Source organism: Merops nubicus, unplaced genomic scaffold, assembly GCF_000691845.1.
Source record: "Merops nubicus isolate BGI_N331 unplaced genomic scaffold, ASM69184v1 scaffold2622, whole genome shotgun sequence".
Lineage (NCBI taxonomy): Eukaryota > Metazoa > Chordata > Aves > Coraciiformes > Meropidae > Merops > Merops nubicus.
This window is the reverse complement of record NW_008591369.1, coordinates 58,528-75,510: the sequence shown is the minus strand read 5'-3', so window position 1 is coordinate 75,510 and position 16,983 is coordinate 58,528. Positions and strand designations below refer to the sequence as shown.

At 41.1% G+C, this 16,983-nt stretch overlaps 1 protein-coding gene across 1 annotated transcript in view; it reads left to right on the top strand.

Moving 5' to 3' along the window:
* The window catches only part of CDH2 (cadherin 2, type 1, N-cadherin (neuronal)), a 36,153-nt gene that overhangs the window by 11,860 nt on the left and 7,310 nt on the right, over positions 1 to 16,983 (top strand). The window contains exons 7-13 of the mRNA XM_008950220.1: positions 499 to 636; positions 1,006 to 1,191; positions 2,912 to 3,168; positions 4,526 to 4,668; positions 5,867 to 6,100; positions 6,431 to 6,664; positions 8,442 to 8,581. Coding sequence (XP_008948468.1) covers positions 499 to 636; positions 1,006 to 1,191; positions 2,912 to 3,168; positions 4,526 to 4,668; positions 5,867 to 6,100; positions 6,431 to 6,664; positions 8,442 to 8,581 — 1,332 coding nt within the window. The remainder of the gene's footprint in view (positions 1 to 498; positions 637 to 1,005; positions 1,192 to 2,911; positions 3,169 to 4,525; positions 4,669 to 5,866; positions 6,101 to 6,430; positions 6,665 to 8,441; positions 8,582 to 16,983) is intronic.

The following is a 16,983-nucleotide window of genomic DNA, read 5'->3' as shown; positions in this document are numbered from 1 at the left end:
TGGCTGGAACAAAACCTTGGCAGTTGTGGCCCTTTGGCCACCAAACCCACCTTGGCTCAGTTCTCTGAAATGCTTTTGAGGACTTACCCTCTTCTAGTATAAACGACACTGTGGGTTTGGTGGTTTTTTTTTGTACCACGTTTGAAAAGCGTTGTGAAATCAGCAGTAATGCCATGAGCTGTATAAAGGGGTGGTGGTTTGTGAGTGTAGGTAGAAGGTCCTCTGTCCCTCATCTTGGAGACACTTGAAGGAATATCAAGTAGATCTGGATATAGAGATGGATATGGATATGGATAGAGAGATGGATATAGATATAGATATGGATAGGACCTGCTGCTGTATTCCTGTGGCACAAACTTTGCTGCTGTCATTTAGGGTGATGCTAATGAGAACAAACAGCTCCACTGCTTACCAAAGTGCCATTTTGGGAACACCTGCCACCCTACCGTTGTGTCAGCCTTGTCTGAAACTGATGTTGATGTCATTTTTGTGTTGTAGAAAGTACAGCAATACACGTTAATCATTCAAGCGACGGACATGGAAGGAAACCCAACATATGGGCTTTCAAACACAGCAACTGCTGTCATCACCGTGACAGATGTCAATGACAACCCTCCAGAGTTCACTGCCATGACGGTAAGATGGAGGAGGAGCTGAAGGATGTGCATATTTATCACCATTCCTCACTCCTCTCATCGTGCTCACAGAGAGTAAATAGCTATTTGGCAGGCAGAGTGGAAATGTGTGTGGAATAGACAACCCTAGGATGCAGGATTCTGCTTAGGCCAAGAGGCAGAAGCTGATGGAGGACTCAAAGCATCAGTTTTTTGGGTGGCCTGAGGTAAACTTTGCTAGAGAAATCATCAGAGCTCCAGTGGAGGGAGATGTGCTCCCTGGCATTGATGAACGTTCAGCGTGGCGTGGCTCTCGAGTGCTTCTGCAGCCCAAGCAACACATCTTGTTTTGGGGGGTTTTTTTATGTTTTTTTTTTTATTGTTTTTGCAGTTCTACGGGGAGGTACCAGAAAACAGGGTGGACGTGATCGTGGCCAACCTGACAGTGACAGATAAAGACCAACCCCACACCCCTGCCTGGAACGCCATGTACCGGCTGACAGGGGGAGACCCCACGGGCAGGTTCACCATCCTCACTGACCCCAACAGCAACGATGGGCTGGTGACTGTCCTCAAGGTAAGAAAGAGGTAGAATGGGTGGGATGATGTTGAGGGAGAGGCAACTGAGGCCAGCACAGGTCTGGAATCCACCTCTTGGAACGTGTCCTCCTTTACGCTGTCAATAACATCCCAATGGCCATGTCTGAAAATCAGGCTAGGTTGTTGGAAATGGCAGCTCTTGAAGCTTTGTTGACCAAAAGCTGGGAATTAGTCTGCAAAAAAAAAGCCATTTGCTTGGTATTTTTTGCTAGTGTAGAGGAAAATCTTCCTACCTCCTGGCCTCCATTAGTAGTCACAGTTGTCTGCAGGTTTTATGTCAACATGTTCCCATTAAAGAAGAGATAGAGGCAGTCAAGGCAACAATCAGAGAGGAAAAAAGTGATAGGTGGGAGGCTACTTCTACAAGAGGCTTTTAGAGAGTTCCTATTTTTAAAACCTCATTTAAATACCTTTTATGGAATAACCTGCCTATCTTCATTGTCTAGCCAACATAGCTTTGTGCTGAGGGGTGACTTATTTCAAGTGATAATAACAATGTGGTTCTATAATTAAACCTGCCAGGAGCGACCACCTTTTCTCATGGCCTTCTGATAAGTGTCTCTTCTCTGAGTTGGCCTGTTCTGGTTTTGGCTGATCCACTTACAAAGTCAAGTGTGACATGCCAGTGTTCCCATTTGGAAATTAAAACATTCACTTTTTTTTTCTTCATTCTTTTTCTCTCTCTTTTTTTTAATCTTCTCAGTAGCTAGGTGACAAAAAGACAACCATTTTTGTACAGCCATTCTGGTACTTCACACTATTTTTTGTTGGGTTGCTTTATTTTTAAACTCTCTGCTTTATAACTGCACTTCCCCAGAGGTGCTGATTGTTATATTGCAGTCTTCCAGCAAGAATTATGTGTCTGTGCTTTGTAGCACTCCTTTAAGTACTCAGACACAGGAAGAGTTGGAAGCCTGCCTACAATTCTTATTGGCAGTGCCATGAGTAGATCTGTCAACCTGTAATGAAGATGGGATTGTCTTTTGTCATGGACTTCATACTGTCACATGCCAGATGCCCCTACAGGGTTACCTCAAAGTATAGAATCAGTGTGAGCAGTGCAGTGCATAGTACTGAGGTGAATCAGGACAGGAACTCTGGCCTCAAACTGGTTTTACTCCTTAAATTGGACTTCTGCAAACTGAAGGTTGTCTAGACTCTAAAGATAGGAGCTGTAGGTAGACCAGAAGTAGGATTAGCTGGGTTACAAAGAGTCTTTCTAGTTGAAACGTTAAGGGCATGGGAATCTGTGATCTACAGGGCTACGTGTGGTCATGATCTTGTTTGAAGGAAGCCTTCATCCTCCTAACAGAGGCAGGTTTCTCTCCCCAGGAGAGCTCCTCAGGAGGCACATTTGCTCGCATGAGTGCCTGGCAAAAAGCTGGGAGGTTCTACATCATTTTCTGATGAAACAGCTTGTTTCCTCAGTTACCTTGAATGGCAGTACAAGAGGAAGTTAAAGCCAAGAATGACAAGATTTCTAGCTGTACTGCCTTCAAAACTGCTGCTGCTAAGCAAAAACCCTGGCTCAGTCTGGTGTTGAGGTGTAACATCGTGTTCTCTTTAGACTCCATCCTCATTTTTGAGCAAAGCAGCACAAGTGATGTTTGAAAATGTGCTTTAAAGTAAAAAAATGCTATTTTGTGTCCCTAGTTATTGTAAGTAAATGTTAACACTCTGCTCTTTGCTTTTCCCAGCCGATTGACTTCGAGACCAACAGGATGTTTGTACTTACAGTAGCTGCAGAAAATCAAGTGCCTCTGGCTAAGGGGATTCAGCATCCTCCTCAGTCAACAGCCACCGTGTCCATCACAGTCATTGATGTGAACGAGAGCCCCTACTTTGTCCCAAACCCCAAGCTTGTACGTCAGGAAGAAGGGCTACCTGCTGGCAGTGTGTTGACCATTTTCACTGCTCAGGACCCAGATCGTTACATGCAGCAAACCTCTCTAAGGTCTCCATCACCATTTTGCTGTTATTTAACTTTTTGAGTGCCAGATCTGTGTTATGGAAGGGGTGGGGAGCAGAGAAACTGCATGTGAAATGGCTGCATTTACCACAGCACACTGCTGTACCAGTATCTCCTGTGGCTTTTGGGCAGCTCTCTCTAATGAGTTATTTTGCTGTGGACAAGTTGACCTTGACCAGCATTCATAGATCTGTAAACTGGGTCATCTTCTGATGCTAAATTCTGCCTCACCAAGGGGGAGTGAAGTTATGGACTTGTGTTAAAATCTATGTGACATCCTCAGTCAGGGCAGACACGTTGTATGAGTTAAGATCATTTGCAATTTAAATGAACCAATCATTTTGACATGGCAGCAAAACTGTGTCAGATTGACCACATCTTAAAGGTGGTCTTCTTATTTAGTCTTCATCAGTGCAAAGTGCTGTTGCTGTCCATCTGTGAATTCCTATACTGATAGCTACAGTCCTAGTTCAATCATAATTGGTCTAAAACCTTGCTAATTGAGAAAAGAGGATAAAACATGGAAAGTTTTATCATGGAAAGCTTAGAGCATGCTTTGGCATACCTCATTTAAAAACATGTTCATTGACTGCAGAGCTGAGGCACAGGGGCCTTGGGCCAAGACACAGGTTCCTAGCTTATCCAGCAGCTTTTTTTACATCCTGTGGAGGAAACACAAGAATTTACTGTCTTTTCTTCCAAATTCAAGGTTCTTAAAATCTTATTTTCTCTTGCTGATGCTTTCCTCATTTCTGGACATAAACATCACAGGCATGATAGTATGAGGATTAAGGGATAGATGCATTTTTAATAACCTAAGATAGCTTGCACTTGGATTTATCAGCTAGAAGGATGATTTGGAAAGACACTCCTCTTTCAAATTAAGTGGAGAAGCAGGAAAGAAAACCAGGGCCTCTAAAAAATGAACTTAGGGTGATACTGGAAGCACTAAAATAATGCCAGTTAGTGCTACTCTTAACTCTCTTTATCCATTATTACATCTCTCCTGCTCTCAGCAATCTGATAAAAGTTCATATAAATAGCTCTGAAGGTAGAACAAACGAGGAATCCTTAGTGAAAATATTTAATTGAATCTGAATATGAATGTTCTGTAGCTTATGGTGATTGCAGTTACATGATAACTTACATGGCAGGGCAATTCAGGAATCTAAATTTAGGACTTTTTAATATACTTTTGGAAGGATTTTGGCAACAAGGCTTAAAAAATGGAAATTTATTGGAATTTGGATGTGTTAGAATAGAAATTAAAATACTAATATTGCCTTTGCTGTCAATATTTCTGTTGCCAGAGGAATAACACATCTTGTGATCAAACACACAGGTACTCCAAACTTTCAGATCCTGCAAACTGGCTGAAAATTGACCCTATTAATGGACAAATAACTACTACAGCTGTCCTGGACAGAGAGTCAATATATGTGCAAAACAACATGTATAATGCAACGTTCCTTGCTTCTGATAATGGTATGTATCAACATTGTGGGTGTTTTCAGAAAGCTTTCTTCTGTCTGGTTGGATGGCATTTGGTGTTACTGGTGCAGAAAACAAGATAATGCTTAGAATACATCCAGCTGGAAGTTTGTATTAGTAGCAGACTTTTACATATCCAAGCCACTCAGGAAATGGGCTGAAAAATATGAGTTTGGAGAAAGGCACTGGCTTAAATTAGTTGAGTCGACAGAAAACTACCCAAACCTGGACAGGAGTGCAGTAGGCAGGGTGAAGGCACAGCATGAGTGGGCTTGAAGGGAAGGGATGTTGTATTTTTCCACATCCAGGCTGCAGCAGTGCAGAGGGAAAAATGTCTTTTCATTGTCAGTTTAATGGCAACAAACAATCTCTGCTCAGAAATGAGCCCTTTGATTTTAGCCACAGTGCTGTACTGGTCGTGGCTGATACCAGAAAGATGGGCTGGTGCAGTTAGGAACAGCCTCACATTAGAGGGGAAAACTGAAACACTGGGGCTATTTACCTTGGAGAGAAGAGACATTGGTAAAATTTTATGTACTGATGCAGTATAGCAAACCTAAATCAACTCTTTCTATCCTTTTGGCTCTGTCGTGGAGAAGAAAATGAAATGGGACTGGAAGATGAGGAAGGGGGGGTGTGGAATGAGAACCATTGCTAGTTACACTGAGAAATTCAGTGCCACATGTTCACAGAAATGTGTGACTTTAGCAAGGTTTCCAGAAGCATCACACATGGATGGCAAGAACGTCTAGAAACAGCATGTTGAACGTCAGTATTAGGAAGAATTTAAATAGCATTCCTTTGGTAAAGGATGACTGTGAGTCTTAGTGACAAAATAATTTCTCCAGAGGATAAGCTATCCATTTTTGCCCATTTTTGTTCTTTGATATATTTGATGTGGGCCATCTCTGGAGACAGACTGGCTGTCTGGTCAGTAAAGGGGTTGAGTCCCTGATCTGTGGATCTGCAATTACTTGCTAAATTTTGCTGAGTAGAGCAGGTTTTTTTCTGAGAACAAACTACATAAGAATGTGAGTGTCAGCAGGAGCAATGACAGCATTAGACTGGCTTGGTAAAGACACAAACTAAAGTGAATATATATATATATATGTGTTATTAAAGTGTTAGTATAGCTTCAGTTAAGGAACTTTGCAATTAGAAACAGGCTCAATGCCATTTTCTTCCCTTTCAGGCATTCCCCCAATGAGTGGAACTGGCACACTTCAGATATACCTGCTGGACATCAATGATAATGCCCCTCAAGTGAATCCAAAAGAGGCCACGACCTGTGAGACCCTCCAGCCCAACGCCATCAACATCACTGCTGTAGACCCTGACATAGACCCAAATGCTGGCCCGTTTGCCTTCGAGCTGCCTGACACACCTGCTAGTATTAAGAGGAATTGGACCATTGTTCGAATTAGTGGTAATTAAGATTATAGAAGGCTTAATCATTTTAAAGAAACTACTGCATAGCTTTGTTTCTGTCTTTTACTTGGACGTGATTTTGCAACGTAAGTGAATTTGAGTGCTAGGAATAGGAAAGCACCTCAGTGTAAGTTCCCTGAAGACAAGAAATTTTAGGAAAAAGCTGTTCACAGTAATAAAGAAATCTGTTATTCTGAGTGTCATGTGCTGTTTTGAGCAGTACATGAATGCAGAGCTGAAAAATGAGCCCTTTTTTTGGCCAATCCTGTTTGAAACCCACGTGAGCGGTACGTTACCTTTTAACAAGTGCCTTCTTTTCACCCACCAGGGGATCACGCCCAGCTCTCTTTAAGGATCAGGTTCCTGGAGGCTGGTATCTACGACGTGCCCATAGTGATCACAGACTCTGGAAACCCACATGCCTCTAGCACTTCTGTGCTGAAAGTGAAAGTCTGTCAGTGTGACATAAACGGGGACTGCACCGACGTCGACCGGATCGTTGGCGCGGGGCTGGGCACTGGTGCCATCATTGCAATCCTGCTGTGCATCATCATCTTGCTCAGTGAGTAGATAGATCTCTTCCTCCTCACTCTCTTCTTCTTGTTTTTCAAGTGCTATGTCACAGTTTAGTTCCACGTACCTTGACAAAGACAAGGGAAGGGTTAAAAACTCAAGTCTCGAGAATTATTGCTGCTTAGTTTCATGTCTTGGAGAAGTGAGAGAACTTTCTGATGGCAAAGGAGTCTAGGAGATCATAACTAGAGCTTGCATGGCAGTCAGGCCCCACCATGGGTTTGTGAAAGATTCTCCATCTGTGCCCATGGGCACTTGTTAAGCTACACCAGGGAGTGACCAGGTTGAAGATCTGATGAGCCCACAGGCATCTCTTGTGCTCCTGTGTGATTTGATGCCACCCACAGCAGGTAACAGTGCCTTTGAGGAGTGTTCTGGTGTTACTGCTGTTGTGCTTCACATCATGTAAGCAGGCTGTTGGATGATTTTGGAAAATACTACATCACAGCCCTTCCTATAAGGCCCAACAAGCAGGCAGCCATGCAGGGACAGAGTTGTGTTTGTGTAAGTACTACATAAAGCTGTGCTAATATTTGATATTTGTGTCAAGTGCCTTCAGTAAGGGAAATGACTAAACATCATGGCTAAGTGTCTGTCCAGTGTAGAAAATTAGATGCTAGCTCTCAAAGCTGTGCTAATATTTGATATTTGTGTCAAGTGCCTTCAGTAAGGGAAATGACTAAACATCATGACTGTCTGTCCAGTGTAGAAAATTAGATACTAGCTCTCCTACACATCCTGGCTAACTGATTTCTAATTGTGGTGGAACACAAGGAAGGTATGAACCTGTTCAGAATACACTGTATTAGTCAAGAATATACAAAATTGTAGAAAGGAGTAACTTTAAACTAAAAGTGTTTGAGCCTGGCTAAGCTCATGGCTGTACACAAGCACAGTACAATTATTTTCTTGATACAAGGTACTCTTAAAATGTCAGGTATTGAATTAACAGAGCCTTATTGAAATTCATCCTTTAAGACATTCTTCATATATTGACACTGTAGGTACATTGGAATTTCTTTCCATGAAGATGGTTGTAATTGGAAACATGCCTGTTGTATTAGAAATTAATTTACTCACACTTTTTACTGTTTTTTCTCTCATTTGATTTCTTTAACAGCTTTAGTTTATAAACAGTGTAACTTGAAATTGTTGGGATTAAAGATATCACCACGAATGGCACAACTCTGAATGCCACTGTGTTTTCCTCAACCTTGATTCCTCTTGCTTCTAAACATAAATCTAAACTTAGCCAACACTATGGTCTGTTCTCAGGGACTGCTGACCCATATTCTACAATGGCTTAAGCATGGTGATGTTCAAACATCAGAATTATTTAAGCTATATAAATTGCTGTGTGTTCTTGGGACACAGCAGAAAAAAAAATACAAACGAAATCTTTCAGAATTCAGTGCTGGAGAGATTCCCTTCTGAATTCAGTGTTTTATGAAGCTTGGTCTTACTTCTGTTCGTGACAGGTTTATTTTGCAGATGTGGAATGGATTTGTGACTTATGACCCTGAGTATGTGATTGATTTCCAAATCAAATTGCCTACAGTAGCCTGAGTTGAAACATCTCTTGCTTAAACTGCCTTGTGTTTATTTAAAGAAAAAAAGAACCTCATCCAGAACAGTCAAAACCAACTTCCAGGGCTGCTTTTTTTTACCTTTTCTTTTTCTTTTTTTTTAAATCTTGGTGTTAAATATCCCATGGCTGTAGTTCAGACTCAATGTGCAGTTTTGTGTCTTCCCTTTTGGCAACCTAGTTTTGGTGTTGATGTTCGTGGTGTGGATGAAACGCCGTGATAAGGAGCGCCAGGCAAAGCAGCTCCTCATCGACCCAGAAGATGATGTGAGGGACAACATCCTGAAATATGATGAAGAGGGTGGTGGAGAAGAAGATCAGGTGAGGAATGATGTTTTTTTTTTAACACAGGTTTCCATTTCTCTCTGCACTTCAGCTGTTTCCTTTGTTTTGACACGTTAGGATAGGTAGCTAATTTTTACATGAAATACTGAAGGCAGTAAATAAAGTTTTAAAAACCTGAAATAATTTCTATTATCATGTTTTTTGTAGTTCTGGAAACACCAGTAACTTGCCTTTCAGATGAGATGTAAAACCAGTATCTTGACTTACAGCATTCTGACCATAGTCCAGCTAAGGCTGTTATATTTAAATGAAAATTAACATCCCCTCTCCACTGCAAACCTTCTTCACTCCTTCTCTGGGGTCCTGTTGTACAGAGTCACCAGTGCAGAGTGCCAAAGAAAAGTCTGTGCCAAATATGCCCCTTTTTTGGTGGTGTGTGAGTGCCTTTGGAGATACACAGTGATGTTGGCTACTGACAGATTGGCCACTACTGGGATTTCAGCTTGGAAAGTATTTATGTTTCAAGTAGCTGTCAGAGCACATCTGTGTTTATTCAAATACCTTTCCAGGCAGGTGCCATATGCATTTACTCTCCTGTCACCTCTGGTTGAACCACTACTGATATGTCAGAGGACTAGGAGTGATGTGTATGTTCTAAGAATAGCTTCTTTTTCCCCTCTCTCTCTCTCAAAGTTAGTGACTTTCCAAGCAGGGTGATTTCCTTCCTTCAGAGGAGGTTTAGTGAGTGCTTTATGAAGGTGACAAACAGATTTGTGCACATTATTAGGGGTAGAAGGGTAATAATTAGAAGGGAACAATGCATATAACAGAGCCTAAGAAAATTCCCAGTAAAAAGCCTTGCACAATTAAGTGTAATTCTTCCTCACACCCCCAGTCAGTCACCCAGCACTTGAGCTATCTGAAAAGTGTCTCCCTTTGCTGGGACAGGCATTTCTAGCTTCCTTCTGCTCATCTGTTTATTTGTCTGAGATCTGTGTTCCCTGTAGTAATTTCCATGCTGTCTGCATTTCCCCCAAATACTGTTCCTACTTCCTGGCTTTTCTGCAGAGCTTCCTTCTGAAGCAATTTGCAAAGGAAACTTCAATTTATGCTGTTGTGGAGAATTGCCTACGTTGCTAAATAAATTTAAAGAGGCCCCTTTGAGTCTATGTCTGCATTCTAGCTGGTTGTACACAGTTGGAGCACAAGAACTGCATCCTCTTCATGCACCTGTTACTCCACAGAAGAGATACAAGATTAAAAAAAACTCAGTTTTTGTAGAAAATTGAATTATTTTTGCCACAAACCCCCCTGCTTGCTTTCTGAAGACAAGTTTTAAGACCACTCTTGGGAATTATCTTAGCTGCCAACCACATTGTTGGGGTACATTGGTCCCTTTCCTGATCCATTGAGCTGTAGACCATAAAGTCTGAGGGTCTAAAAGGGCTTGACATGCTCCAAACATAACAAACATTGCAGGAAAAGAAAATAGAAGTTCATACAAAGTATAACAAGCTTTATAACCATTCCTATAGCAAGGAGGAAGAGGACTTAGACCACTGGCTAGACCAAAAAGGAGGTAGGTTCTCCCACAGCTCCAAAGTTAGGCATTTGTTCCTGTCCAGAGTGGCTGAATGAAGAGAACAGACTTTTCACATAGGCACTTAATTTTCTGTATACAGTGTATGATGGAAATAAGTTCTATCTTGCTTTTCAGGGAGATTATTTTACTTTATTTTGATTCAACATTTTGTAAAATCCAATTTCTGCCTGTGCTTAACTAGCTAATCATTCCTAGGTTCATTTGTTCTGATTTCTCTCTTTGTCCCATTCACCCAAATTATATTTGGTTGGGTTTTATTTGATTTTTGCACACATTTTACATGAGATTTAAGAAGTTGGAATGCTAAGTTTCTGAAATATCCCAACAAGTTCCCTACAAGTAGTCACCTCATTTTTGAAGACTGTGCCTTAGCAAGATACAAGCAAAGCTGTGTGCAGAACACTGAGCAAAAGGCATTGGCCATAAAGATCTTTGAGTTTTTGTCAAAGTTAAAGCAAGTGTCAAAGTCAGTGTTCTAAAAAAGCAGGAGACTGCTGTCAAAAAATCTATTTTCAGAATGAGGCCTCATAGGGTGAAGCTGCCACGGTTCTATTAAAATCCAGAAAAATTATTTCATGTCAACCTCACATCCACAAGTCACCAGTAGATGACAGGGGGAAATGCTCTACATCAGTATGAACTTTTTCTGGTGCACTATCCCCAAAACCATCAGGCTTGATTCAGAGAGCAGCTTTGGTAGAAGGCAGAGCACAAGGTGAAGCCTCCAACCCAGGACACATCTCCTGCAGGGGATGCTCAAAACTTGGTGTCAGTCTCAGTGATACACCAAGTTGCAGATACTTTCATAATTTATACCTTTTAAAATTGGCTTTTATTGATAATAGGCAAATTACATGGGCCTTTTTAAAATCACCTGCTTTTCTGGAGGGATATTTGCAAATTTACCCTCTGTGACCTCCTATTTTTTTCTTTCCCAGATGTTTAGGTGACTTGAAGATACAGCTGGTAGGATTTGAAGGGGAGGGGTAGAACTTGGGCCTCTGCATCCTGACCCAAACTACTTTTTAGACTTGTGGTGTTGCTCTTGGAGTAATTTATTTATTTCAGAGGGCTTATTTATGTGTCTGAAAGCTGTGCAGTTGGGTTTCTCAGCTGTCACAGCAGACCCAGAAACTCCTGAAGCATGCTTGGCATGTTCCTTTCAGACTCTTTGTACATGCTATCAGAGTAACGTCTGCTGCAGCAAATCTGATGAGTTCCAAATCCCAGCTAGTTCCTCTGGGTCATAGCAACTGTCAAGAACAAGGTGGAATTCTTGCTTGGTCTTTTTTGTTTGGGTTGGTTGTTTTGTTGTTTGTTTTTTCCTCCTGTGCTGACATTTCTAAAGAATTATGATGTGAAGTCTGTCATAAAAGAGCAGTTTATTCTATCGTGAAGGTCCTTCTGTGATCCCATCTGAGGGCATCCTGGCCTGCTTTGTTCACTCTGACAGACTTGAATGCTTGTAAAGAAAATTGAGGTTCTTGAATGATTCATAGTCTTCCTCTAGCCTGGCATGGTGCACACAGGGTCGTGTGATCTCCACAGCAGCTGAGAAAAATGCCTTTAATTCCCTAAGCCAGAAAAGCTCTTGAGCTGTGGGTCAAAACTGAAGGCAGCCTGCTGCCCACTGAAGAGTGTTGTCAACATTGGAAATATTCTGGGCTTTTTTTTCCATCTAAACTTCTGTTTCTCAGGATTGGGACCTGAAAGGCTGGAGAAACTTCTTCTCCTGGTATCAGGAAAGATCATTTTATTAGCAGAAGTGGGGAACGAGGAGGCAGAAGTGTTCCTGGCAGGAAGTCTTGGATTCTTCTCAGGATTTGGTTTAACATTTTCTAGTTGTAACAATTTGCCTACCTGATGTAGAAGAGCTGGGCCATGAGAGGCTTTGAGTCAACATCATTCACAAAAGTCAGTGGGGACCAGTTTGGTTACTGGTTTGGGGAGGGGAGGGAGTGTTGTAGGGGGTTTTTGTGTTGATTTTTTGAGGTTTGTTTGGTGTTCCTTGGGTTTTTTGGTTGGGTTGGTTGTTTTTTGTTGGGTTTTGGTTTTGTATCTGAATCTTTAACCCAGCAGTTGAGGTGGGGAAGAGTTTGCTGTGTTCTGAAATAGATGCATGGGGCTTAGCCACAAATTAGGAAGCTGGTAGCAACTGCCTTGATTATTAATGGCCCACGTGCTCTGGAGCTTGTCGTGGTTTAGCAGCTGGGAGGTGTGAGATAGAAATGACAAATATTCTCACCTGACACGATGTGCTCTCAACTTGTAACACCATTCAGTTCTAAATACCAAAAGCTCCTGTTGGCTGAGTGTTAAAGCACTTAGCACGTGTCTGCAGGGCAGCAGAACACAACCCAGCAGCATCACTCATTCATTCCCATCACATATCTCAGGCTGGTTGTGTGATTTCCACCCAGGCAGTGGGTGCTCGACTGGGATATGTGAAGCATATGTCAGACTGATAACTGTGATACTATTTTTTCCCCCCATTTAATTGCTTTTGTTATACATCTCACTGCACAAGATGATCTCCCATCTCTGAGCCCATTTCTGGAGAGTTTTCTCAATTCTGGTCGTCCTTGCTCGTGCAGGTGGTTGTGGTGAAGCAAGTTGCCCAAGCAAGTTGGGGGTATGCATATAAATTTTAAGTTAAAATTTTAGATAATTTTTAAAATTTGATATATTTGAGATGGAAAAAAATCCTTTGGATTTGATTTTCTCTAAATTTTTTCTTATTATTGTAACTTTCTGTATGTCTACACCTTAAGATTAGGTTGGTCTCCTGTGCTGGGTCTTGTAACTTCTGATACAAATATGACAATGGTCCTAACCTACTCAAAAAACTTTATAAATCTATTTGATTGTATTTTATTTTCACCTCTCTGAGTGTTACTTGGCTCATTTCCTCTCACTTTCCAACCTTTATTTTGCATTGTGTTAAGACTGGAACATATTTTACGTTTAGAAATCGTAACGATAATGAAATAACTGTTGCTAAGATATCTCTAGGAATATAAACTATTCTAATTAGAAAGTAGTTATTTTGGGGGATTGTATTTGCTTACTAAGACATTAACTTCATTTTTTTGAATGAGTGACTCACGCTGTGCTCCTGTGGAGGAATTACTGTTATTCCTTGGTGAATCTTTTATCTCATCATTTGAAAAGTAATGTTTCCATAATTCCATTACAAAATTGGTTTGTGTTTTATTTTATCCTCTCAAGAACCTGTGCCTTTTACTGTGTTTTTACTGCAGCTGGAGTTTTAACTTTCACCTTTTTTTATTATTAAAAAAGATAAGCTGGTTTCTCGGTTATCATAAAAATGATTAACTTGTAATACTCCAGATGCACCTGTAATAAAAAGAAATGCAATATGGTAGAAAGTCATCAAAAAGCAAGTGGCAAATAAAGAGCAACTGTTAGTGCTGGCATTTGAACTGGCCTCCTACCTGCAGCTCATCATTCCTCCTTGCTTTTTTTATTTTGGAGTCCCACTTTTTCACTTTTTTTCTTTGTTTTTAAAAGACTTTGGCAGATGGGAATATTCAGCTGTTTAAAGTAGCTCTTCCCTTACTTCCCCATCCCATTTGTGTATTGGAATGGGCAGTAATTGTCTTGGGAACCCAAAACCAGAGCAGAACATGTGTTTTGTCCATAGGTGCTTCAAGTCATAGTTTGCTTTGAATACAATAAAATTGGATTTACACTGAGGCACTGTCCTGTAAAAAGGGTGAGTGAAATGCAGACTTCTACCAGTTGATGCTTTACAGGCACTTAGACCACAGATTTTGTTCAGTGATTGACACTTAAGCCATCAAATGAAGTGCTCTGATGACAATTAAAGTGATTATTTCTTGCAGGAGGATAGATCTGAACTTTCATACTTCTTTGCAAGGGCTGCGTGCTTTGAAAATGAGAAACAGATGTAGTGGCTTTGTTATATTAATTCTATAGCCAGACTTGTATTCATACACAGCCAAAGCTTTAGTTCTGTACAAGGCAATAACCCAAGTCATCCCTAAAAGTGTGTAACAGTCTAATGAATGGCCAGGAAATACACTGAGAGCTCTGAGATAACAGGCAACCAGACTCATAAAGCATCACTGAAGATGTCAGTCAAGCTGCAGGCACTAGGATGTATCACTGGTAGTAGTGGAAAGCTCAGTGTAGATGTAATATATTCCACTATTTTCAGAGGTTTTTCTAGCTGGAAAAATGTCCATCCTATCTCTACACAGCATTTTATAGTTTTAATAAGTTGGAGATTGATTCTGCTGTATGCAGCTCTGCTTTATAATAGTGCAGGGTGTATTCATGCAAAGCAGGTCCAGTTACTGTGAATATTTTTACTTCATTTTGCCAAGGGCTTCAGTAAATCTTCTAAAATGCAAACACAACCAGAACAGCTAATCCAGGAGCAGGGGGGGAAATAAGTTTATAAAACTAGAAGCTTCTGAGAATATTTCTTGGCCTACCCCTTGCTTTTTTTCAGGGATTGTAGAATCTAACAGGCAAAAGCAAGGTGATTCTAAAAAAACCTCTGCTTCTGCCAGAACTGCTGGATAAGGGTTATGTTTTTAAAGTGTTGGGGGGATTTTGGCCCTTTCTGCTTCCACATCTGGTTAGGTAGTTAGTAGGGCTTGGCAAGGTGGTTTTGACATTTAGCACTGTCCCGTTGGGATCTTGTGTTTCAGGAATGTGAGGTGGGAGCTAGTAAGGGTGTAAGATTTTGCTTAAAGCTATCTGGAGCTAAATGAATAGCTAATAAGGTCAATGTTTGTAATCAGCTTGGAGAGGAGAGGGCTGGTGGGGTTTTGCAAGGGGTTTTTTTTGAGGTTTATATTAGTACCTCATGACTTTTTCCTCTTTAAAACCAAATCAAAAGCAGAATCTTTCCTGCTTCAGTACAGATGTTGGATGTTTTTCCAGCAAGAGCAAATCAATGATGCTAGAGGTGCTAAGCAAAGAGTCAGAGCTGCTGGTGGTTACATCAGAAGAATGATGTTGATAAAGCATTATGGTTGTCATCTCTTTAACCACCAGTTAACCAAAAAAAAGCTGTATTGTCTTATTTAGGGGATACCAGATCCCTTTATAAACAGAGTCAAGGGATTATTCAGCTGGCTTCCCTTTGTTCCCTGTTACAGAATGGAAGGGGTTTGTTTCCCTGTTGACTGCAGATTTGGACAGACTAACCTAAATTTTTCATTCCTAAATGCCTGAGCTTTTGCTGGATGAAAAATGAGCACAAAATAACATTTTAGTGACCTACCAACAGAGAAAAACTAATAGATTCTCCCATCATCAATGTAAGCTGGTCCAGAAGTTTGAGGAGAGAATCTGAAACCCTGTGTTTGATTTGCTTTAATCCAAACTGAAGGAAGGAAAAGAGACACTTATTCTAGAACTGCTGGAGTTAGGGCTAAACAGCATACATAATTAAATAGCTCTGACAAAGCTTGGCAGCCATATGAATGAAATGCTCACAGTCTTTGCTCAGGGATGCTTCCAGTGGTGGGCCTAGAACTGTTCCTCATGAGCCCCTCAGCAGATTTAAATGATGAACAGGTTATATGGAAGAAGAGGGGAGCAAAGACAAAACTTTGTAGAGTTGTGGTCTTGAAATTGAGTAAAAATAATGATCCATCATGGTGCTCCAAGCTGGCTGTCCCAGCCTACCCCAGCAGGTCTTGTTCTCTCTCTGATGTGCCCCCATTTAGCTGTCATTTCTGCAGTTAACTAGGAACAAACTCTGCTTGAGAATAACCTTGAAGTCTGTTCAGGAGCTTCAATACATTAAAAACTTTCCCATTTTTTCTAGCTGTGAATGCAGCGTTGAGTGAAGAGATGGAATTCCAGCAGCCCCAAACAGCTTATGCCCTTGGTCTTGAAAACAATTTTCCTTTTTTTACTTGGCAATAATTGAGTGGCTTTGGCTTTAGACAGAAGACTGGAACAGCTGGAGTCACTGCATGATGCTGCATTTGTCTGGCACTAGGCCAGTTTGGGGAGGTGGTGGATGACTTTGCCATCCCTGACTGATGTACAGTTGGTATTGATTTGAATGATGTCAGAGATGTTGAGAGTCTGTAGTCATAAGCACAATGGATCTTCTCTTCCTGTCCAGATACTAACAGACCTGCAAAATAAATTCCCCCTGATAGAAGGCTGGATGCCAGTGTCATAAATTATCCTAGAAAAGCAAACCAAAGTGGGAGTCCACCTGAGGACACTGCTGTTGCCTTGCAGATGGCAATCTTTGCTGCTTTCAGCTGTAGAGCCTGGAGAGGTCTCAAACTTATCCATGCACACAAGAGGGTGGCTGTAGATGTGAAGAGAATAGACTGGCTGGCCTGAATCAAAAAAAAACCCACTATTTTTAATTTCTCCCTACCTGTGCTTTCAACCTTCATCTTTTGGATGAATATGAAAAGCACTGTTGTGTTACTTATTTATCAATTCTAAAACATAAGTTCTTCTCAGCTTGATAGGATTTTCTGTTAGCATGTCCCTAAATTATTTTGATTTATTTTACCTAATAGAAAGGGAAAGGATGAAAAGTTCTGTTTACTTTCCTCCAATTCATACCACTTTCACCACTTGTTCTACTGTTCAGTAGAAGAGGAACCAAAAGGTAGAAGTTAAAACTCTGCCCCAAGGAACTTGTCATCTAATTAAGGCATATGAAACTGCATTCTCAGATCTCTGTGGAGCTGTTCCACCTTTTTTTTGACTGTATTTTTGTGTGCAGGCAGCTGAGGACCCCAGTTACAAACAAGAAAGTGTGGTGGGTTTGATAGTCACAATTCTCCCAGCAAACAGCCTCTCC